The sequence below is a fragment of the Oncorhynchus mykiss genome, chromosome 6, assembly GCF_013265735.2.
Source record: "Oncorhynchus mykiss isolate Arlee chromosome 6, USDA_OmykA_1.1, whole genome shotgun sequence".
In the NCBI taxonomy this organism is placed as follows: Eukaryota; Metazoa; Chordata; class Actinopteri; order Salmoniformes; family Salmonidae; genus Oncorhynchus; species Oncorhynchus mykiss.
The window spans coordinates 34,588,245-34,612,730 of record NC_048570.1 but is presented as its reverse complement, the minus strand read 5'-3'; the positions used below and the strand labels follow the sequence as shown (position 1 = coordinate 34,612,730).

Sequence of the window (24,486 nt, the reverse complement as noted above, 5' to 3'; positions counted from 1 at the left end):
AGAGGGACAATGAACTAGATTCCAAACGACACTTGGCCCTCCCTTACTTGGCTTGGAGCTGGATTTAAGTCCCAGTTTCCCCCCGGTAGGCGAAGAGATGAGGCACAAATAACGTACTGAAAGAGGACCAAGTAAGAGTCAACAATGGCACCTGCCCACTCTCCATGTAGAGGCTCTTAAATAGGCATCCATTTAAACCAAACAAAGTAGGCACACATGGCAGCCGCGGCAAAATACCAAACCAAGTACTCCCCCTATCCGTCTACCCTAATATTTACTGGTTGTGATTGGTGATGATAATTTGTGCAGATGTTTAAGCTGTTCTCTCCAGTGACAGACTATTAATATGCAGGCTAGGCTACTTGACCTTTTCTTGCTGGCTATGCCTGTCACCTCTCATTTGACCACGGCTCTGAGAAATGACTAGAGGTAAGGCACAGAGGCTCACTTGGTGCATAATGAATCACACACAGGGAACATCTCACTGGGCACAAACTGGTTGAATCAATGTTGTTTCCACGCCATTTTAATGACATTGGGTTGAACCAACTTGGAATAGATGTTGAATTGTCTGTGCCCAATGGGATGTTTGCCTTGTCTTTGTGACATATCCTTTAGCTGGGACAGAGTGACATTTATTGGGCTGATACTTTGCCTTAGTGAGCGCCGGGCGCGCTGGGAAACTAATTGCTTGTTCTACTTGATGAAGTTTAGCTAGCTGTGTATATCATACAGTAACAGTCACAAACACTCATTCATTGTTGCAGCTTAAATATTATCAGAAGGACAATGTTTAATTAATAGGCCTTCTGGAATTTCAACTCCAAATATGCTCCAAATTAATAACTTAATGGTTCATATAATGAAAATAGCATCCCAGCTGGGAAGTTGATGGAACGTACGTTTTTGGTTTCCCATTGGTTCTGGGAACGAAGCATTAAGTTTCCTGAATGGTAAAACATAATGTATTTTTTAATGTACTGAGAACAGAACATTTCACCTGTTCTGGGAACGTTTATTTTTAGGTTGCAGGGAGGTTCTGAGAACGTTTTACTATGGTTCCCTGAAAGTTTTCCTGGGAGATTCTATTAATGTTCTTAGAACTGAAATTATTAATGTTCTGAGAACATGTTTCAATAACACTTTTAATAACACTGTTAGCTTAGTTTATGTTAACTGTTTTGAACTCCAAGCACAGATAGGACACATGGAAATTAATTTGCTTAGTCATGAATCATGCAAAATTGGTGAGATTCTGTTCTCTATCTATGGAATTAGTCAACACAGGATGGAGCTACAATGCCATGTTTTTTAAAACTCCTATTAAGGTGTTGATTTTAGTCTATTCAAACAGACCCCATTTTAAAGGAAACAAGCACTCATTAACATGAGTTGTGGCCAGTTAGTGCGCGCGGCCAACACACCTGAACACACTTAACAAGATAGAAGATCGAGAAAGTTTGGTTGACGCTAAGAACAGAATGTGTATGTTTCTAAATAACTTTTTTTTGCTAGCTGGGCATCCTGCACCGTTCCCAGAATCTTGTGTTTTGTTTGTATGCAAAATAACCGTAGGACAACCACACTCTCACCAAGCTCTAGGAAACATATGGTTCTTAGAACGTTATGTGCTAGCTGGGATTTGTTGAACTGAAGCGAAATTGAGTGCAGCTCATAATGTGACATGAGAGCTGAATCCAAATACAAGTGGATTGCAGTTGATCATCAAGACAAGAAATATGACCAATCTCTCCTCTCTCTTTCTCTCTCTCTCTCTGTCAGTGGTATAGGCTATATAAGTTATGTAATATATGATGTAACCCGCTGCCAATTGGCCTTAATCAACATGGCTACACACTGGCCTTTGATCTCTGGTGACCACACAGGACATATTTGGCAATAGGCATAGTCTAGAAGTCATTCATCAAAATAAACCACTTGATATAAATGTATGCAGATGAAAATGTGTAAGCCTTTAGACTGATCAAATAAAACCAATGCATGTGAGAAAAATCTATCAGACACAGCAGAAGGCCTCTCACAATCTGACCATTTCACCCTGAAATCCTTTGGCTCCCTGTATGGTGAAATATGTATTCATTCCATATTCACAGTATGATGGATAGTTATTTATTCTTTGCTGTTTTGCATCGTCGATCCCTTTAAAACATAGTCCATGGTCCATAATTCTCCAGTGCCACGGATGCAATCCACATTTCCATTTGTTTGCTGGGCACCAGAGGGGATCCTATAACGTTTCTCCCACCAGCAGAACAGCCATGCAATTATTGTGCTTTTTGTTGGGTTTCATAATCTTTTAGCTGCATCAGTGGTGCTGCAGTTTTCACACAGCTCACAAGCCATTCTAGTAAACTTAAACATAGACAAACACAAAAAAAAGCCCAGGAGAAACTTCAACTAGGGTGTAGAGGTCAGGTCACAGTCGTCACAGCTACTGCCCAGAGTTTTTCGTGGTCAGATCACATGACCGGGAAAAACATTTGGCTCTAGTCATTGGTTGTCTGTTAGTGTCGTATTGTAGTCAAAGGTTGCTTAAAGGCGCAATCATCAGTTGCTACATACATGTCTGGACTTATAAATTAATGATATGTACCCCTTCTTGAAGAATATAACTTATAATATAAATGACACATGAGCTTTGTTCAACTGCCGTACCCCATCAGAACCCAAATATAAACTTGTTTTACCCCAATGTTTGTGAATGCTTACCACCAAACATGTCACTTTCTACTGATGATTTCCACTTTAATGTTATAGGCAGACCAGCTTTACCCATTCTGACAAAAAGTACATAACACACCTCCAATGACAGCACCTCCTCTATCCAACTGAGACCTACAGATTAGACCAGGTGTTCTTTCAGAGGTTGATTTATGTACAGAGCAGGCGTCAGCTCCAGGCGTCAGATCCATTATGAAGCTTTGCTCGCCCTTATTATTCTCTCTCTCCCATAGAAGGTAGAGCACTCAGCAACCTGGGGGGAGAACCTCAAACACTCACCAATCCTCCAAAAACATTATGTGGGCTCAGTCAGTCGGGCCATTTGTGGAACTGCTTGTTTACCTCACAGACTTTATTTACAGGTAAGATAGCGACACGGAAAGAAAGCCAGGCTCATCCCTTGGAGTAGAGGGAAGGGAGAGGGAGAGAATGTTTTTACAGTACAGAAAGTCATCTGTGTGCTGGGTCGCTCTAGTTCTACGTAACTCATGATGCTGAGCTCTGTTGTGTTCTTCTTGGGGCAATTCATTACCCCATTTTTATTCAGACAAACAATGCTGATTGATTGTTGTATACCAGATTCAAACAACACTTTCTGCAAACTATGCATTTGCGGTGAAGCCAATACTATTTTTTGTTGTTGTTTTCCAACAGAACTGATTCTCTTTTTCTTGTCTCTCCAGTGGAGCTGAAGTTCAACTTGGACCAGTATGTGAACAAGCGTTACCCAGGCCTGGTAAAGATCGTCCGCAACAGTAAGAGGGAGGGCCTGATTCGAGCCAGGATACACGGATGGAACGCTGCAACAGCCCCGGTCGTAGGCTTCTTTGATGCCCATGTAGAGTTCAACACTGCCTGGTAAGAACTGTGCTTCATCTTCATACACTCTTCATTCTCCTTTTCCCTCTTGGGGTTCATGTTAGAGTGCAACGGTTGTAGTCCTACATAATCATCAATGAAATATGCGGGTCGCTCCTTAAGCATTTTGATTAAGCGTCAGCTAAACAGTGCTTACGCTACGAGGAATTCTTACTGAGGCAGCACATTCAGGGAATATGACCTTCATTTTGAAAGAGTTCGAACAGTTAATAAGCTTTTCCTCATCACTCCTGAACTGTGACTAATGGCCAATAGAAAATACACGTTGGGTTTCAACGATGGTACGGTACTGTACTGTGCTGTCCTGTAAGTCGCTGACGTTTTAATAGAGAACAGCTCAAATGTTGTGTTTGCCACACTGTTTCCACCCTCCTCAGGCCTTAGACTTTAGTCTTATAAGCATGATGGGGGTCTCAACCCAATGTCTGGCTGACAGTCATGCTTACCACCAAACATGTCACTCAAGCGCATTGTAATTGGCACCTAATTTGAGCCTGTCATCCTGTCAGGCTTTTTAAGACTGAGTGTGTGGTGTGTTCCTGGGGAAGCTAGGGGGAAGCTGTGGGGAAGCTGGGTGAGGGCTGGAACCGAAGGTTTGGGTAATAAGTACTTCACCTAATAAGTACTTCACCTAACAAGATACTGCCATTGCTTCATAACTCAAACATCAGACATAACAGGAAGAGAAGACAGATGCCAAATATATTTACTTATCACTTCAATAAAATGGTGGTTAAATATCTTGTTCAAGAGTATTGAATGGCATCATTTGTAATGAATAGGGCCTAGAGTTGCCCTGGACCAGGAAAATCTAGGGCCTGGAGTAAGGTCACAAGTGAGATCACATGGTCATAAAAACTCCTTGTCCCCTCCTCCCTAGTTATGAGTAAACGACTATGTGATTCCTACACACATTTGACTATAACAAATCAACATACAGCATTAAAGTTAAAAAAGGCTCAAGGCCCTCTGAGTTTAGTCTAGTCCTCTGGAGGAGAATCTCATGTACCTTGATCCTGGACCAGGAGGGCTTTTAGTCGACTGTGATCTGATCCGCTATACATTCATCACCGCCGACCTTTCAACTTCTGGGCAGAGGAGAATCTCATGTACCTTTATCCTGGACCAGGAGGGCTTTTAGTCTACTGTGATCTGATCCGCTATACATTCATCACCACCGACCTTTCAACTTCTGGGCGGAGGAGAATCTCATGTACCTTTATCCTGGACCAGGAGGGCTTTTAGTGGGAACTTAATGGCCACACCAAACCCAGCTGTCTCTGCCAGCCAGCCAGCTACATGGGGGAGTCGGCTGGTTGGTTTCATCAGGACTTGGAGTGAGTGATGATAATTGATTCCCTGGTGGTTCCCTCATCTGTTTCCCCATCTGCTCCTGAAAAAAATGGATGTGCTTTTCCATCCCCTCACCACCCTTTCACCTCCACAGGAACCACCCTCCTTGTTTCTGATGTTCACTCTCTTGTTTTACATGCAGGGATCAGTCTGAATTTCTTTTGATTTAGTTCACCTGCTGCCTTCACACACACACACTTCACGTTTCACTTTTTTTATAGTGTGGCTTCTTTGTTTGGTACAGCAGCCATTCATTTGTTTTACTACATGAGTCTACATTATATTTGTACATCAGCTTATGAAATGTACAACTGTGCCCTTGGATTCGACGTATTCTCTCAAAGAAGCCATAGAATGTAGAAAAAAAGAATGATATAAACGAGATGAAAAACATCAGGCACTACATCACTCTAGGAAATATGTTTTGGTTAATCCTTGGCATCCGACCGCAAGGTGCTGAAGAGGATACGGTGTACGGGCCAGTACATCATTGGGGCCGAGCTCCTTGCCATCCAGGAACTCTATACCAGGCGGTGTCAGAGGAAGGACCTAAACATTGTCAAAGACTCCAGGCATAAACTGTTCTCTCTGCTACCGCAATGCAAGCCATACCGATGCACTAATTCTGGAACCAACAGGACCCTGAACAGCTTCTACCCCCAAGCCATAACACTGCTAAATAGTTAGTTAACGAAATAGCCACCCGGACTATCTACATTAACCTTTTGCACTAACTACTGTTTATTATCTATCCTGTTGCCTAGTCACTTTATTCCTACCTATATGTACATATCTACTTCAATTACCTCATACCCTCTGCACATCGACTCGGTATTGATACCCCGTGTATATAGCCAAGTTATCGTTACTCATTGTGTATTCATTATTACTTTTATTATTACATGTCAATACTTTTCTATTATTTCTCTGTTTTCTTTCTCTCTACATTGTTGGGAAAGGTCCGTAAGTAAGCAAATCACTTTTAGTCTATACCTGTTTACGAAGCATGTGACAAACAGAATTTGATTGAAATTGATTTGTGTTGCATACAGCACATTTTTGGCCCTTCAACTGTGAGTGTGCTTCTGTGTTTGCACAGAGCCGAGTATATAGATGTCAGTGTGAATAGCAAAAAATATGACACGTGTTGAATGTACAGTATGTGGCGTATTGTGCTGCAAGCCCTTATTCAAATACTAGAAGAAACCTTAGACGTGTCCATTCGCTGCAATCACAAGACCCTCTATTCATCATCATATGAATATGCATTATGGCACATACATAAGTGATAAGTGAGATGGATTGTTCCCCTGCTTTTTGTCATGAGGCATAGTGAATAACCTTGTTAGAGCTAGTAATGCATGCAGGCATCCAGTTTTCTGAGCCAAGTGAATGTGCTGGCACTCTGAAGCCAAGAAACTGTCCAGTTGATATTGTTTACCCTTAGCATGGAATTGATTATACACATACGGAATTCTAGGACAGTTTGATACAATTGCATCTTAAAACGTACTTTGACACTTTCAATTTCCTTGAACCCATGTTGGTTTATTAAGTATGAATAGTTTGCGTTTGAATAGTTTTCATTGTTGGAATGGATGGAACATATTTACATTCAGTTTGACATTTTCCTCGATGGGTAGATGTTATATCATTGCATTGCATTATTGCTGTTATCCAAAGCCATAACATTACAACTATTACATCCAATGCTGAGAAACTAGGGTCATCCATTCCGAGGCTAACCTCCATTTTTTCTGTAAATACAATTAATGTGGTGGAAATACGACAGGGTTGTAATGAGCATCCGTGCGTCTTGAACTCTGAACTCCCACAGGGGGAGCAGCCTCAGATAAATGTATATTTATTTGTTTTTTGAATTCTGCACTGTTTCAATCAGGTTATTAATGATTCATTATTAGTCCATGCGAGCGGTGTATGTGTGTAGGGGAAGATTAAAGGCTGTGGGTGTTGGATGTAGGCTGCATGGCTGTAATGAAATGCACAGGTCACAACCCCACGCTTTGATGGTGCTGTGATGCTGCTACACCTTGTGATCCCACCATATCCCAGGATTCATATCCCAGATTGAGGTCAGAGAATGGAGAATAGGAAAAATAAGAGACCGTTCCAACCTCTTCCAAGGACCTCTCAATTGGTTTGGATTGTGTGCTTTGCATTTGTTGTTCAGAAAATTGAAATATATTTTAACAGGATTCAATGAGGTGCTTTTCTTGGATACATTTGTGAACTAAACTTGATTTCCAAAAAAGGTAAAAAAAAAAAGAAAAGGGTAGATAAGATCTCATAGACCTTATACTGAGTAGTTCATCTTTTCATTGTGCAAAACAGTTTAAAAATCGGACATATTTTGACACTTGTGGTCTCTTCTCAAAGCTTGTATCTCTTTTAGTGGATATAATGAGCTCAGTCTGCTTGCTGTGCAAGTGTGCTAAAAGTATTATTTTTCATTTAACAGTACTGAGCTCTAGAAACCCTGTGGCCTTTTTTTCACAGCTAAATTGAAACATGTCTTACCTTTCTTCTTGCTCTGACTGACTGGTCTTGGTTCAGTGTTTATCCGTCTTGAAAGGAGGAAGATGGCGTAACGCTTACACAGTGAGTGCTTCACAAACCACACACTAGGCGGGCATCCAAAAATACAGAATAGACAGAGATTTATGCTGCTAATACTACAGTATTATCAGCTTTTATCCCCAAGCATATATACCTACCAGGTCAACTGAAAATGATCAAAGTAATATAAAAGCTAAAGGTAGATAGTATTGCAAGCTCCTAACCTCTATAATGATATTGCCAAAACCTTATTCAGTGGACCTGACACTAACTTTAAATTCAGTGTGAATGATCCCTACAGATGTAGAATCTTAATTTGAGACAGTTTGCTACAGCAGGAAAATACTGTAGTGCTACAGCAACAGGAAATGTGAATCTTTATGTGTATTATAATTCATGCACATTTTTATAGGGGTTGATACATTTTTTCGTAACGGAAAATCAAGTCTGAAATTTCAAAGTGGTAATTACAAACTTCAAAAGCATTTTTAAACCTCAAATACATGAAAGGTTTTTAATTCCCTGCATTGCAGGAAAGTTCTCCTGCAACAGGGTGATCAATTTAAGATCCTACATCTGTACATTTCATTCAGCCATTTTTACAGCAGTAGTATTGCCTAATATGAATATTTTTGCTACAGATTCATGTATTATCTATCCAAAACAGCCCTGAAGACAACTGTGTGACTGGGTAGTCCAATATCTGTGCACAGTGTGCAGTCTTAATGTGCTAGAACATGGCTGGAGGCGATGAAAGGCTTCTCACATGCAGACACCACACACACACACACACACACACACACACACACACACACACACACACTCTCTCTCTCTCACACTCACACTCACACACACACGCTCGCACACACAAACAAATGTGCATGCACACACACATTCTCTCTCTCACATGCAAACAAATGTGCATGCACACACACGCTCACACACATTCTCTCTCTCACACACATTCTCTCTCTCACACACATGCAAACAAATGTGCATGCACACACATGCTCACATCTACTGCGCTCATAAAAGCTACAGTAGGTCACAATGAAATCCCCTCGACTTTCTACATGGGAAACTCACGTGTTCTGGTGCATTAACCTGTAAACGAATTAAACAGATCCTGTTTTAGGCACTTAGCGCCTGCAGTTCTGTGGCTGCATGGTTGTGAATGAAGCTAGATTCCATTATGTGATAAATCTGTGTTTGAGAAACTTTCCAATATTCAAGATGTGTCACACAGGAATTCCATTAATCTGGAAGAATGGAGTCGTAATCTCAGCGGCCTGCGTTCTGGGCTCTGTGCAGAGGACAAAGGTAGGACAGATAGGGAGAGAATCCATCCTCAGAAGATGGCATGTAGACTTAAGTACACACAGATTGAAATCAGGGCATTTCTATCCTGCCATATGATGCTGCTCAACCCCAGGCAGGCGTGTTTGCTTAGGTCAGGAAAATAAGTGTTGATTGCAATATTAGACATCTTCCGCTGGTTTTGAGTGGGTTAAAAACACGCAGGGCTGTTTATTTTTTTGCATGTAGACATCAAGTAAACAACTCATAAAATGTTCCTTTTGTCCAAAACGTCTGTACATGTATATGTTGAAAAAGGCTTGAGACCAGACCAGGTAGTAATAAAATGAGAGAAGCTCCAGAAAAACAATGAGACCTATTGCGACAATGTATTTGAACAAGATTACATGCGTCATCACTGTGGGGAAAAAACACTACTTGAATATGAAACCAAATTGAATCTGGACCGATGTGGGTGAATAACCGTCACGGAGATGATGCAAATGAAATGATAGGAGAAGAAGAGGGGGGGGGGGAATGAAAAACCTCATCAGTCAAACCTGATCCCTCATTGTTTCTGAGGTACCTGGTGAGGTAGCTAGTGTTGAGCACGCTGCTAGCTAGCGCTGCGCTGCCACTGTACTGTCGAGGGACAGGTGAAGATGAATGACTGATGGAGTGTACTGGATGGGGGTTCTGACTTCTCAAGGTTAGAGAATGCATACAGGATCCACCAAAAGCAAGATTTCAGCATGTGGTAGATATACTCTATTCATCCTTGCCTATCCATGTTAGGCACTTGGCAATATGACGCTTACAGTAGGTTGTTGAGGGAAGTAAAACTTAGCCTACTCATTCTAAGTAGAATTAACTCCATACAATATTTATTTGCTGGCTGAGAAATAACATATTGGCAATAGATATCTCAAAACTTACCTGGGGATTAGGGCTACACAAACATCCTAGCGTTTAATGAATCTAAATGCAGTCGTTTTCAATTCAGGTGTTCAGTGACAATAAGTTAGCGTTGCAATATTTTTTTATCACCTTTCAATTATTACGTTTTTATTACTTCATCGTTCAAGTTTGACTGTTCAAAGCACAGTCGGGTAAATTATGTTTGTCAGAAAATGTAGCTCATCAACACATTTCTTTACCTGGACACTGACCAACTTTCCAACAGCAGATGGGGAAGTCAACCCCTCTCCCACACATACTTTTATCCTTTCCATTACACCTTAAAGTAAGTAGAGGCCCAGGTCTCTCATATGCCAATCTTTCCGAATGAGATGGGAAGGTTTTTACAATCATGCCGCTCTTATTAAATGATTGCTTTTACTTAGTAGTGCATCTGTCAGTCATTTTTACCGGAAACCCACTTATAGCTCCATTTGGATCCATTCCCCTGCACTCTTTCCACTACCCTGATGTGATAAAGAATACTTCTGCTTTTGGAAGATAAATGGGTTTGGTTTTTAAAGAAATAGTGAAGAGTGAAAGGGGAGGGAGAGAGAGAAGGGGATAGAGAGAGAGAGTTTAAGAAAATATGGTGAGAGCGATAGAGGATGAGAATGGAGGGAGATGAGGGAGAGGGTTTTCTAAAGAGTTACGGTAATTATGGATCATAATTGCAGCCTGTCAGATTGAACATTGTGCGAAATGCAGCTTCTAGGTATGAGTAGTTGCTCTATAGCTGTACTGAAGCAGAACTAACATTAGACAGATGATCAAAGTATAGCCAGGGCTAACAGTATGGCAAATGAAGAGACCCTTGGCAGAGACCTTTATTCCCCTTCCATCTACCCAAAGGTATCAGCATGCATGCCATAGGCCAAGTGAGTAGGAAATGAAGGGAACAAACACACACACTCTGTAGCCAGCCACTTCAATGACTAGGGGACAACAACACCAAGGGTGCTGCACACAGTTTGATGTACACTGACACCGAACGTGGCAAGCAAAACACCCTAGAGTAAGCCACTGTTGAAGACTTTGGCAGGCTTTTGGAAAAAGGCTTTTATTGAGAATCCCTGGCAACCCTGTAGATGAGAAATAAAGATGTTGAGGGAGCCAACACTGCTTTTTTTTTTATTGCTGGCCATATATATTACATGTATTTCTCTGCAGTGTTTTAAAGGGATGTTGATGGATGATTTTTATTTATTTATTTATTTCACCTTTATTTAACCAGGTAGGCTAGTTGAGAACAAGTTCTCATTTAAAACTGCGACCTGGCCAAGATCAAGCATAGCAGTGTGAACAGACAACAACACAGAGTTACACATGGAGTAAACAATAAACAAGTCAATAACACATTAGAAAAAAGAAAAAAAAGAGTCTATATACATTGTGTGCAAAAGGCATGAGGAGGAAGGCGAATAATTACAATTTTGCAGATTAACACTGGAGTGGTTAAATGATCAGATGGTCATTTGCAGGTACTGGTGTGCAAAAGAGCAGAAAAGTAAATAAATAAAAACAGTATGGGGATGAGGTAGGTAAATTGGGTGGGCTATTTACCGATGAACTATGTACAGCTGCATCGATCAGTTAGCTGCTCAGATAGCAGATGTTTAAAGTTGGTGAGGGAGATAAAAGTCTCCAACTTCAGAGATTTTTGCAATTCGTTCCAGTCACAGGCAGCAGAGAACTGGAAGGAAAGGCGGCCAAATGAGGTGTTGGCTTTAGGGATGATCAGTGAGATACACCTACTGGAGCGCGTGCTACGGGTTGGTGTTGCCATTGTGACCAGTGAACTGAGATAAGGCGGAGCTTTACCTAGCATGGACTTGTAGATGACCTGGAGCCAGTGGGTCTGGCGACGAATATGTAGCGAGGGCCAGCTGACTAGAGCATACAGGTCGCGGTGGTGGGTGGTATAAGGTGCTTTAGTAACAAAACGGATGGCACTGTGATAAACTGCATCCAGTTTGCTGAGTAGAGTATTGGAAGCTATCTTGTAGATGACATCGCCGAAGTTGAGGATCGGTAGGATAGTCAGTTTTACTAGGGTAAGTTTGGCGGCGTGAGTGAGTGATTGTTTGATGGTTGTGACAGTGTCACAGTACAATAGCTCAACCCTGATGTCTCTCTTCTCTTATCAAAGGGCGGAGCCTATCCTGACCAGAGTGAAGGAGGACCATACCCGGATCATCCTCCCGGCCATCGACAACATCAAGTTCAACACGTTCGAGGTGCAGCAGTACGCCAACGCGGCCCACGGCTACAACTGGGGCCTGTGGTGCATGTACATTATCCCCCCTCAGGAGTGGCTGGACAAGGGCGACGAGACAGCCCCCATCAGGTAACAGACCTCACTATAGTTGAGCACCCCCTCCATTTTGATGAGAAAACCTTGATATTGGGTCATTAGTGTAATTTCATACAGTGAGCGCTGTATATGACTTTAGTCTACAATGTTCATTGGTGCTGTATTGTATGGAATACATGTTGTCACTGTAATCATAGAGTTGGTGATTATTACAGTAAATATTCACCTAGGAGCCTCAGGTAAATCATGTTTTATGTATTTTTTATATGTTCAGCATTATTATTATTATGTCATATTTCTTAAATTAAACAGAAATAGTCTTATTTCTCCGGACATGTGTTTGGCTGGGGCAAGGTCATGGCAATACACACAAATCAGGTCATAAAATAGTTGTAATTAATTATTCATATAGCCCCTAATGCTGTGTCTGAAGACTGGAGGTGACTGCTGAGCCATGTGCTATGGGCCATTTGTCTTCTGGTTGAGACATTAAAGCATAATTTAGCTTATGATTCTAATTTAACACAATGTCAGAAGCCAACCAACAGAGACAGAAGAGACAATATGAGACTTCTCCTCTGAGAAAAATTTCAATCAGACTGTTCTGACATCATGGCTATGCTACTTTGCTGATCACTGTTTGAATTACAACCGAACCATGCTTTGCCAGTTAGAGACAGAAATGTTAAGCACTATAAATAATGTCAAGCAGGGCTCTGTTAAGTGGTGTTGCTGTTGCCCCTGAGACAGATTAAACGGACATACAGGAGAACAAGCATGAAAAACTAAACTTTATTCCTTTTCATATGGACTACAGTAACCCAATCGTTTCTGTTGTAAGATATCAGTTGTAAGATAACAGCAGTGGAATGACTGCAAACATTGCAGGTGCTATTTGCAGTCCTGTTATTTACACTCCACGCCTCAAGAGGCAGGTGGAGTGTGTTGGCTGTGTTGATCCCTATTGGAGATCATTCCTGTGCTTGTTTCCTACATCTCTCTGCCCATCAACAATAATGTAGTGTAGGCCTATGGCTATTCAGAGCTGAGGTGTTTGGGCATCCAAAAATATATCCACAACAGTGCCTTCAGAAAGTATTCACACCCATTGACTTATTCCACATGTTGTTGTGTTAGAGCCTGAATTCAAAATTAATTAAATTGTTTTTTCTTCTCAGCCATTTACTCACAATACCCCATAATGACAAAGTGAAAACATGTTTTTATAAATGTTTGCAAATGTATCAAATGAAATACAGAAATATAATTTACATGCAGTAAGTATTCACACCCCTGAGTCATTACAGCTGTGAGTTTTTCTGGGTACGTCTCTAAGAGCTTTGTGTACAGCTGGATTGTGCAATATTTGCACATGATTATTTTTTAAGCTCTGTCAAGTTGGTTTTGATCATTGCTAGACAGACCATTTTAAGTGTTGCCATGGATTTTTCAATCCAATTTAGGTCAAAACTGTAACAAGGCCAATCAAAATATTTAAAGTCACCTTGGAAAGCAACTCCAGTGTATATTTGGCCTTGTGTTTTAAGTTATTGTCCTGCTGAAAGGTGAATTTGTCTCCTAGTGTCTGTTGGAAAGCAGACTGAACCACTTTTTCCTCTAGGATTTTGCCTGTGCTCAACTCTATTCCACATCTTTTTATCCTAAAAAAAAACTCCTTAGTCCTTGCCGATGACAAGCATACCCATAACGTGATGCTGCCACCACCCATGCATGAAAATATGAAGATTGGTACTCAGTGATGTGGTGTTTAGGATTTGCCCCAAACATAATGCTTTGTATTCAGGACATAAGGTTAATTTCTTTGCCACATTCTTTGCAGTTTTACTTTAGTGCCTTATTGCAAACAGGATACATGTTTTGGAATATTTGTATTCTGTACTGGCATTTCACTATGTAATTTAGGTTAGTATTGTGGAGTTACTACATTGTTGTTGATCAATCCTCAGTTTTCTCCTATCAAGGTCAACTTCTTCAGGATCGGTGTCCCGTCCACGGGATGGTTGAGCTAACGTTGGCTAACGAGGTTGTACGTAACAAGAACATTTCTCAAGTCTAGCTGTTTTAAAGTCACCATTGGTGAAATTCCTGAGCGAATTCCTTCCTCTCTGTCAACTGAGTTAGGAAGGACGCCTGTATCTTTGTAGTGACTGGGTATATTGATACCCCATCCAAAGTGTAATGAATAACTTTATCATGCTCAAAGGGATATTAAATGTCTGCTTTGTATTTATTTTTTACCCATGTACCAATAGGTGCCCTTATTTGTGAGGCATTGGAAAACCTCCCTGGACTTTGTGGTTGAATCTGTGTTTGACATTCACTGCTTGACTGAGAGACCTTACAGATAATTGCATGTGTGGGGTACAGAGATGAGGTAGTCATTCAAAAAATCATGATAAACACTATTATTGGACACAGAGTGAGTCCGTGCAACTTATTATGTGACTATGGATATTTTTTACTCCAGAAATGATTTATGCTTGCCATAGCGAAGGGGTTGAATACTTACTAACTCAAGACATTTCAGCTTTTCATGTTTTATTAATTAGTTACACGTTCTTAAAACATAATCCCTCTTTGACATTGGGGTATTGTGTGTAGGCCAGTAACAATACATCTCAATGTAATCCATTTTAAATTCAGGCTGTAACACAACAAAATGTGGAAAAAGTAAAGGTGTGTGAATACTTTCTGAAGGCACTGTAATAGAAAAAACGTCAGTCTTTGACTTACTGAAAAACATCATAAAATAAGAAAAGGAGGTGAAAAACCAGATCGAGGATGAGTGTGTAAGCAGTTTGCCCACTGGAAAAGGGAGATTTTTGCAAGATATCTATAGAGCAGTGATTGCGCAGATGTTGGTTTGTGTGTGTGTGTGTGTGTGTGTGTGTACGTGTGTGTGTGTTTGTGTCTTCCTTACCCCACATAATAATTTCATAAAGCACACTCCATGCAGATTATTTTGGGAAGACAAAACTACTGCAATTATCGTCTAAACACGACTATATGCAAACAAATATAAACATGCACAGCATCCTTGATATCGCTAAACAACCTCCTTTTGAATATTAACACAGTGTCAATTAATCATTATAGCGTTCCCTCTTCATCCTCCCTCTCTAATAACCTCCTCCCGATAGCATACAGTAGGGCCAGCCGTACAGAACTGCACTCTCCACTGTGCATGTTAATGTATGGTGTACTAGGCTCCATGCTGCAGTAGACTACAGCTACCCACTGATCAGATTGAAAATAAGCTTTTTGACTCTGTCATCGCACATCATGGACTGCTATATTTTTATATTACATTTTTATGAAGTCTATGTCATCGAGCACTAAATGCATTGGCTAAAGCCAGTAAAAGCAAGCCTAGGGTGACAGTGGCCCGGAAATAAAAACAACTTTAGAGACCTAGAGAGAGCAGGCTGGAGTGGAGAGGACAGTGGCTCATCCATCAGGCCAGCACAGGTGGCTCTCTCATGGAGGTTTGTGTGTGTGTCTGACCGTCTATATTTACTAGAGGACCTTGTCCCCATCATAGCTTCCCTCTCATACATCCCTAAAGCAATGTTCCTTGTTTTTTCCCGCTGACCACTAGGCTACCTGCCACGCCTCTTCCTTGAAGAGCTTTATAGACCCAGTTCTATTGTATTATGGAGATGTCTCTGGAAGCTGGTCCCCTTGATGTTTTAACACAGACACTTATGGAAAAATGCATATCGAAAGATATACCAAACGCTTAGCCTGTGGTATTTTCACAGAAGGTCTGGGTGCACTTGTACCCCACATGTAGATGTACAATTAAGAGAGGAGAATGGTGTTCTCCGATTTGTAAAATGCATTGTTACTCAGGGGTTTTCCCAGGTTAATCATGCATAGATTTTTGTGTTAAATGAAATGAAATCAAGTAAATAGTGTATCGGCCTGCAGTGTAGCCCAGGGTGCAAACAGCCTGGTGTGCAGTGATTATTAACATTACTATGAATCCTGTTTTATTTGAGTAAAGTGTCTACTCAACAGAGTGTACTGTGGGTGTCACTGAGGCTGATCAAGACAGACAGGGGAATGAACACTGTTTTTAAAAGCCTCTCTCCATCCGTCTTTTCATCTAGGACACCAGCTATGATCGGCTGCTCCTTTGTGGTGGACAGAGAATACTTTGGCCAGATCGGCCTCCTTGATCCTGGCATGGAAGTCTATGGTGGCGAGAACATTGAGCTTGGCATGCGCGTGAGTACAACACTGATTTATTCTGCCGATTGAATACATCCACATTCTTTTGATAGACTCAAATGGACACATTTATTTTTGAGAAGTTACAACATGAAGGTACAAAATCATAATCACACAGAAAAAGGAGTTAGAAGTGTCGTTGGAAGTTGAGGTTGTTAATAAGCCTATTCAGCTAAAGCGAGTGGGATTGGAAAGGAAAGACTAGTGTGCCTGAACATAATACCAGTAATTACAAATCCAATATTAGGTACAGCGCCGGCTCACTTGGAAAGTCCTATTGAAATGATTTATTGTGTTTATATTCCCTTCTTTGGAATGGCTCACGATTAAGTTTCCTTATGTTTTGTAGAATACGGGTAGTAGCTTAAGATACAATACCCAAAGGCGTCAACTGAGAGGCGTCAACTGAGAGATGTTAGAAATATGTTTCTCAGATGGGAGGGAAAATCCTTAATGCAAATATTTCAGTCAACCCTATGGCTTTAAAGCCCTATACTGAAAATGTAAATCTCTTTGCAGCTGCTTTGAGTTGAATTTAACGCTTCATGTGAGCAGAGGCTTGGTTGAAGAATTGGTCGCGTTTAAATTCAGAAAATGTTTCTCCTCAGCCAAGTGGAACCACTCTGAATCTAAACTCACTCTGGGCTTATTGGAATGAGACGTGCTTGAAAAAGTATCCTTCATTAATGTCATCACATCCAGTTTAAAATCTTCAGATTGCTTGAACGGTGCTTCAGAAGGGTTTCTGCAGTCTTTGAAAATTCACTTCAGAGGCGAGGGGATAGATCTTGGTTAGTTTATTGATAACTCAACCCCTCTGAGGAACCTGGACGGAATATTATAGGAGCTGATGACCGTCTCAAAGTCCTCATCATTCTAAATGGACTAGCGCGACATTTCCTCATTAATAGAAAGGTTTTCCCGCTGAATAGTAAGAGACATTCAGACAACAAGTAAATGTTTGTTTCAGGTTTGTTACCAGTGAACAGTCACATTCTTCATTGAGCCTAATAGTAACTTCAATGTTCAGTATGCCACCCCCGAATTTCAGTCTTCAAGGTTAAACTCTGCTTTGTTATTCACCGGACCTGCCTTTATGCAGCAAACCATGCCACTGAGTGGTCGGTTCATAAGGTAGGAGATTGATTCAGATACGGCCACTAAATAGAGTGTTATAAGAAACTCACTGGAGTGTGTTTTTTTTTATACTGATGTACTCCACTTTGTCATTCTGCTCCATTGAATGACTTGCATCAGGTCTGACATGTGCACAATGCTTACATAAAGTGATTGCACTCTCCTTGATTCCATGCAATACTAACACCAATGTCACAAATGTCGTAACATAAGTCTCTCTTTGTCTTTCACCATAATGCCTATGCAAATACTGGTACCTTTTCTTCTCTAGTTCTGTCTTTGTGAGGAAAATGAAACAAATATACCTGTATAAGAATGGTTGAATAACAAATCAACTTTGATTCACCACCATAAATACTGTATTGTACAGCCTCTAATGGAATGGAGATTGGCTTCTCTGTTGCATGGAGCAATTATGTCTCTGAGGCCATCTCATTGATTGATAGCGAGCGAGAGAAGATGCTGGGTTCACAGGCCACAGTGGTCTTCTGTGTGGTAGAGGAGATCTTGGGGTAAGCAGTAGCTGAATAAAACAGTCATTGGAGGGAATCAAGATCAGAAGTGTATTATTGCATTTTTTCAATGTACGGTATCAGTGGCGGTCAGTGATGTGTAAGATGAGGGAGGACCATTTTGATGAGCTTGGCCTTATTTCTATTACAGCATATTGGATGGCTGTCCTTCATATTCCATTCACCCAGTTCAATGTAACATCGATAGGTTTAGGCTACTACATGATACAATAATTTTCCATATTACCCATCATGAGGTTGCTACAACCTAGCCTATGAATGAAAGTTTACAATGTATACCGAACAAAAATATATACAGTACCAGTCAAAAGTTTGGAAAGAGGAGTGGGACAACATTCCACAATCAACAGCCTGATCAACTCTCTGCGAAGGAGATGTGTCTTGCTGCATGAGGTCCAGATACTGACAGATACTTTTTTTTATCCATCTGTGACCAACAGAGTATTCTCAGTCATGTGAAATCAATAGATTATGGCCTAATGAATTTATTTTAATTGACTGAGTTCCTTATATGAACTGTAACTCAGTAAAATCTTTGAAATTATTGCATGTTGCGTTATATTTTTGTTCAGTATAGATGCACAGGTCAAGAGAAATGTGAGTAAATCAAGGGGTAACATTCATTTAATAACACGCAACACCTGTTGAATATGACGGGTGTCAGTAAATTGTTGCCAGCCGCAGTTACAGTCAACGTACTAGATAACATGAAAGCAGCCTAACCAGCTCTGCTAGGGCGAATAAAATGGTCAGAGTGAGGTATTCTCTCATTTGTGTTCTCTCATTAGCAAGCTAGCCAACTTCAGTCAGTTAGCTTGGGTGCTGCTGTTGTGAGGTCAGAACGCTAGCTCGGATCAAACCTACTATTTGGCCAGAGCGTCCAGTGTGTGTTTTAAACGCTACGGGAGCAAAACGCTCTGAATTTTACGAACGGACAATCTGACAACGCTCTGAATTTACAAACACCCAAGAGCGCACTGAGCAGACTCTGGCATTCCAGAGTGAATTTACAAACACAGCCAAGGCGACAGACAGCGACACATTCAATATTGCCTTGCACACTCTTGCCTGCCTGTGGGGGGAGTAGCCCATACAGGAGTGGAGGATGGGACTGACTGATGGACTGGCGAGCACAGGTGTAGAGGACAGAGGCCCAGGTGGTGGAGTACCACGTACAAGAGTGGAAGCCAGGGGACTGACTGATGCAGCTGAGGACTGGATGCTGGTAGAGGGGGTGGGAATAGGACGAAAGGTGCCAAGAGGCAGGGCTGTCTCCAGCACTGGAACTGTCAGGTCCTGAAATTCAACAAAGCCCTCATCCTCCCCTTGGACATCAGTGTATTTGCCTGGAACAGTGTAAGGAACCATAATCTTTCCAAGCATATCCTCCCTGAGGGTGTTGGCAGTGTGACGAAGGATGACACTGTAGGAGTGTGGCTCCTTCCTGTCACTTGTAGCAGCAACAGCATGGTCCTGATTCCACCGTGCCAATCCATCAACCAGGTACGTCTGATAGAAGGTATCACTGGCTAGTGTACCTGAAATATAAATTCACAAGGTTGGTACATTCGAATACAACCACCAGTTCAAACAGAGACAACAGTAATTGTACATTAAAAGTGAATTGTTTTGATTGCGTTTTTCCCTGGGAGGAATCGGTTCAGGTGAAGATGGAAGCATTCTAGTGATGTGGAACTTCTGGCACATCTGTATGTGGGCAGGGGAAGTCCTCCATCCTGCAGGAGTTGATCAGAGGCACACCCAAGGAGTCACGCCCCTTCTCACCATCAGCCATTGATGAGCTCAGTGATCAGAGCCTGGGTTTCCTCTGTGCCACGTGTGGTTCTTCGGCAGTGCAGGGCCAGCTCACTCCGAGTGATGTTACGCATGACATCAGCATCTAATGGACCCATGAGCTTTGCCTCCAGCTCTTTTAGTTTTGCATCCTTCAGTGCTTTTAGGTCATCCTGGTCGTACTGGAAAATGCACTGGCTGAGACAGAGTTAGTGTTGCAACCAACTGCAATGCGCCTCATGCAGTGCCACATGTCCAGCTCTATCTTCAGCTGTGGCCAGGCAGCGAACATCTTCTGAATGTGGCTTGCTACGCAACAGTCCCTGTTCACATACAGGATGGAAGGTGTTGTGATTCCAGCATCCGCATACTTTTTGATGAGGCCATCGACCATAGGGCCCAGTCCTTTTGCCCTCACTGGCTGTGAGCACGGACATGAGGACTTGTCCATGCTCATTTCCCACATTAGTGGCCCACACAGCAGTTTTGGCACTGTGGCTTGCCAACTTATTTACTACCTTCTTGGTTGAGTCAATCTTGAGGACCGTGGGAGGTAATGCTGGCCTTGACCTCATCCAGTTGGGGCAGGACATCCTGGGTGTATTAGCCAGCGGTACTTGGGCACAGATGTTGGGGGGGGGCTCTTGAATGCTACTAGTGTCACCAGTCCAACACTGACTGCACTGGAGTAGAGCTTGCAGTCAGTCAGATAAGGGATAGTCCTCTGCAGCCGAGGACTGCATTGTTCCTCCACCTTCTTTTGTATATGGCTGCTGCTGTTCCCTAGACCTCGCTGTCTCATCAGATGAACTACCTTGATGTCACAGACGGGTTTAGCTGTCAAAATGCAGGGAAACTGGATGCTGTGGCCTATGTCCAGCTGGGAAAGGATGCTGTGGTTCCAACTGATGACTTTCCTACTGCACTTGGGACATTGAAGGTATTCTGCTGCCAGATAGTAAGATCTGGGCAATACAGCTTCACCTGCCAGAGCTTCCTGGGCATCCAGAGCAGCAGAGGATGGACAAAGTACCTCTCCATCACCGGTGCTGAGCTGCAGATGAGGGGTGGTGGAGGGGCGTCCCACCACATTTTGTCAACCCTGGCAAAGTCCATCTCTGGAATCCTATTCCCCGACCACCCGAACAATGCCTTGGACACCCACTTATGGTCCACATCAGGCAAAGTGCATTGCCAATCCTTGGGAAGGCATACTACGTCGCTCTCTGAAATCAAAAGACAACATCTCAACACAATAAATAATGTATTGATGATAAATTCCCCAAGGACAGGTCCTCATATCACATGAGACATACTGTGTAGGCCTGATACATTTTAAATGATGTAAGTCATCACTATAAATACACCACACAAACACGTAGAATGAGACTTAAAGAGGCTGAGCAGTGAGTACTATATGTAATAACTTGATACTTGTAACTCCATTGGTCACGGCACGTCTGACTCAAGCTGCTCTGCTGCCATAAGGAGCTCACCATCATCAGGCTCAGAGGCTGGAAGGGCTGAAAAGTAGAACTATTCAATAAATTAGATCAACATATTAAACATTGTTTTACTTATCTATTATCTCCATAAACTAAAATATAACATTATGAAATAATTTATATTAACATAATATAGAGCTTACTAGGCTGAACCTTCCGAGGAGACATGAGCTTCCTTATTGTGCTGTCGAGATTCTGGGAGGGGCGTAATTGTCCAACCAGCAATGACCTGAGTGAGGATGTTGAGGACCTCTGGGAACCAGTGGGCATCTGGTCTTTGAATGGCTGGGTGGTGGACTTAATCCTGATAGCCTCCCGGCCCTCGTGGAAGAGCTCCATGTATTCCTTGAAAGCCATCTTATTAGCAGCATGGTTTTTGAAATCACTCCTCGCTGGCTGAGAGGCAGATTCTTTCTGCATCGATGCCACCAAATACCCAGCCCAGCCCAGCACATTTTCAACCACCCACTTGAAAGACTGCTCCTTATAAAGGCCAAACTGTATCTCATGCTGACCCAGCAAATGTGCCCTGCTTGTTGGGTTGCCACCTCTGAGCAGTACAGCCCTCCTGGCTGATTCCACCACATTGCCTGGAGACACAGCCTGGCTCCACACTCTTTTAGTAGTTTATGTCCTGTAAATCCTAGAATCATTACTGTCCGTTAAGACAAGGCTTCCATTTGGCAGTTTTCTGAACCCGGGCTCCGTGTCTGCTGTGAAAATAAAGGGGAAAGTTTGTATTTAATAAGCATAAATTATATACATTTTAATCACAGTGAGCAGACTGGGTTAATAGATGGAACAATAAAATGAAGTATATAAACTCTAGCTACTTATGCTATCTTTAGCTACTAGAGTCATCGGACGTTAAGCTAGCTAACGTTACTTTACGTCGATAACCTGTGTCAGTGTCAATACACCAGTTTACTAACGCGTTAGAACGCGTTACTGTAGCTACACTGTAAATCTTGTTAACTGTGCTAACATATTACTGTGGCCAAATACACTGATCTTACCTGCTAGATAATCCGATCGATGATAATGATGATGATTAATAAAAACAGCAGACAACAATAAAATTGTAGCTATCGTTACTTCAGAAAAGAAAGATAACTCGCCAAAATTACCTGAGAGGAAATATATTTTTCCATGGTCCTCTTCTAGCGTTTAAATATCCCGTCATAGCTAACGTTACTTCAGAAAATAAATAACTCCCGAACAAAATTTCCTGAGAAGAAACGTATTGTGACGACCCTGGGGTTACAGTATTTTTTTCCATTGTCCTCTTCTAGAGTTTAAAGGTCCCGCCATAGCTATAACCTCATCGGTTAATTCTTGGTTACCACTTGGTTGCACTGGTGTCTTGGATTGGTTGGCGAGTGCAATTCTTGGTTGCAGACGGAGATATGATTGGTTGTCGCAACCAGAAATGTCCTTGTCTCACGGTTGTGTGCTAAGCGTATCTAGTGTGTACTCGTTAGTCCAACAGTTGCGAACGTGAGTTTCTTTGGGACAAATTCCGGTATGTTTATCCCCGTTTCGTTTGCTACCATTTAAAGAAATGATTTTAAACAGAATTCGCGGAATGAATTCAACCCTGATCCCACTAAAACAATGCACTTTCATAGCAGTCACCTACAAAAAGCGGGAAAAATGTGTTTGTTGAGTAATTCCTTCTCCTCCTTTCACTGTTTCCCTCCCCTTGTGGATTTCAGTTCACAACACATCAGCTGTCTGTGACTGAGAAGAAAAAAAACTTTCCAAGCCAACAGCTACACGGTTGTCACCATATAAACTAATGACATTAGTAACGTCATGGTCAACATAGCTACTAGAACTAATGCGTTAGTAACCCCGTTACAGTACAGTTAAGCAAGCAGTTACACCGGTGGGCCTCGGTGGCAATATATTAATAAAACCAAAAATTGACATTGACTTGAAAGATTTCCAGTGTTGGATAGCCATAGCCAGCAGGGTTGGGGAGTAATGGCTTACATGTAATTAGTTAAAAAAAACGTAATCCCTAACATGTAACTAACTTGTTACCTGCAAAATATTGTAATCAGATTACAGATACTTTTGAAAAAGTAGATGATTACTTCGAGGATAACTTTTTTTAATTCAGAAAGTTTGTTGTTTCAACTATGGATTTAAACAGCTGCATATTATCAAGACATCAAAGTGTTACCAACAAAAAGGTAAACAATAGGCCTATAGCAATTGCGGCATATGGCAATAATTTTTCACTAGTGCTCAGTGCATGTCATTCCATGATCACAGCATTTATTTTTCAACTTGATCAATGAGCCCAATCAGTCCTCCATGACCACAAAATCATCAACAAGAGAGTAGGGCTGGCTAATAAATCTTTAGTTTTGGGGTTATGCTCAGGTAAAACCATTTGGCTAATCTATACTTCCATATTTCCAAGTCATATTCTTGATCAAAGGGTATAATATTTATTGGAATGACTGAAGTTCTGAGACTTTGGTTATTAAATGTAAAGATATCATTTAATCATGTTATTATATTTAGTAGAAAGCGATAGGTGTCACGTTCGTTGGAATGAATGTCGGAACAAGACAGCGTATGTTGAGTTCCACATAATTTATTAAAGAAGTGAAACTATAGCAAATACAAAACAATAAACTAACAAACAACAAACTGTGACAACAACATTAACTCAAAACAAACAATATCCCATAACCCACAGGTTAAGTATGATCCCCAATTAGAGACAACGATAGCCAGCTGCCTCTAATTGGGAATCATACCAAAACCCCAACATAGAAAAAACAACCTAGAACCCCAGATAGAAACTAGACTAACCCCCCTAGTCACGCCCTGACCTACTCTACCATAGAAAATAGAGGCTTTCTATGGTCAGGATGTGACAAAGCCTACATAACCAACCCATAAAGTAAAATGTAACATCCCATATATGGCCAGCTATGTACATTTTAACATTGATTTATCCTGCAATAGATGTGGTTCAATTGGTAACATACATTTTTGTCTTCTTCGAATGAGTCTTAAGGGGAAAGTAATCTAAAAGTAACCGAATGTAATCGTATTACGTTACTGAGTTTTGGTAATCCAAAAGTTACGTTACTGATTACATTTTTTGGACAAGTAACAAGTAACT

At 41.5% G+C, this 24,486-nt stretch overlaps 1 protein-coding gene and 1 long non-coding RNA gene across 3 annotated transcripts in view; one reads left to right on the top strand and one right to left on the bottom strand.

The window, feature by feature from the left end:
• LOC110525838 (polypeptide N-acetylgalactosaminyltransferase 9) overlaps positions 1-24,486 on the top strand; it is an 89,486-nt gene that overhangs the window by 20,167 nt on the left and 44,833 nt on the right. For both annotated transcript variants that reach the window (XM_021606290.2, XM_036979970.1), the window contains exons 4-6: positions 3,426-3,600; positions 11,954-12,151; positions 16,252-16,369. In XM_021606290.2, coding sequence (XP_021461965.1) covers positions 3,426-3,600; positions 11,954-12,151; positions 16,252-16,369 — 491 coding nt within the window. The remainder of the gene's footprint in view (positions 1-3,425; positions 3,601-11,953; positions 12,152-16,251; positions 16,370-24,486) is intronic.
• Positions 18,313-23,188, bottom strand: LOC118964863. Its single transcript, XR_005052074.1, has 3 exons — positions 22,469-23,188; positions 21,485-22,054; positions 18,313-21,359 (listed from the first exon to the last, which is right to left on the bottom strand). It is a non-coding gene; the product is annotated as an uncharacterized LOC118964863 (long non-coding RNA).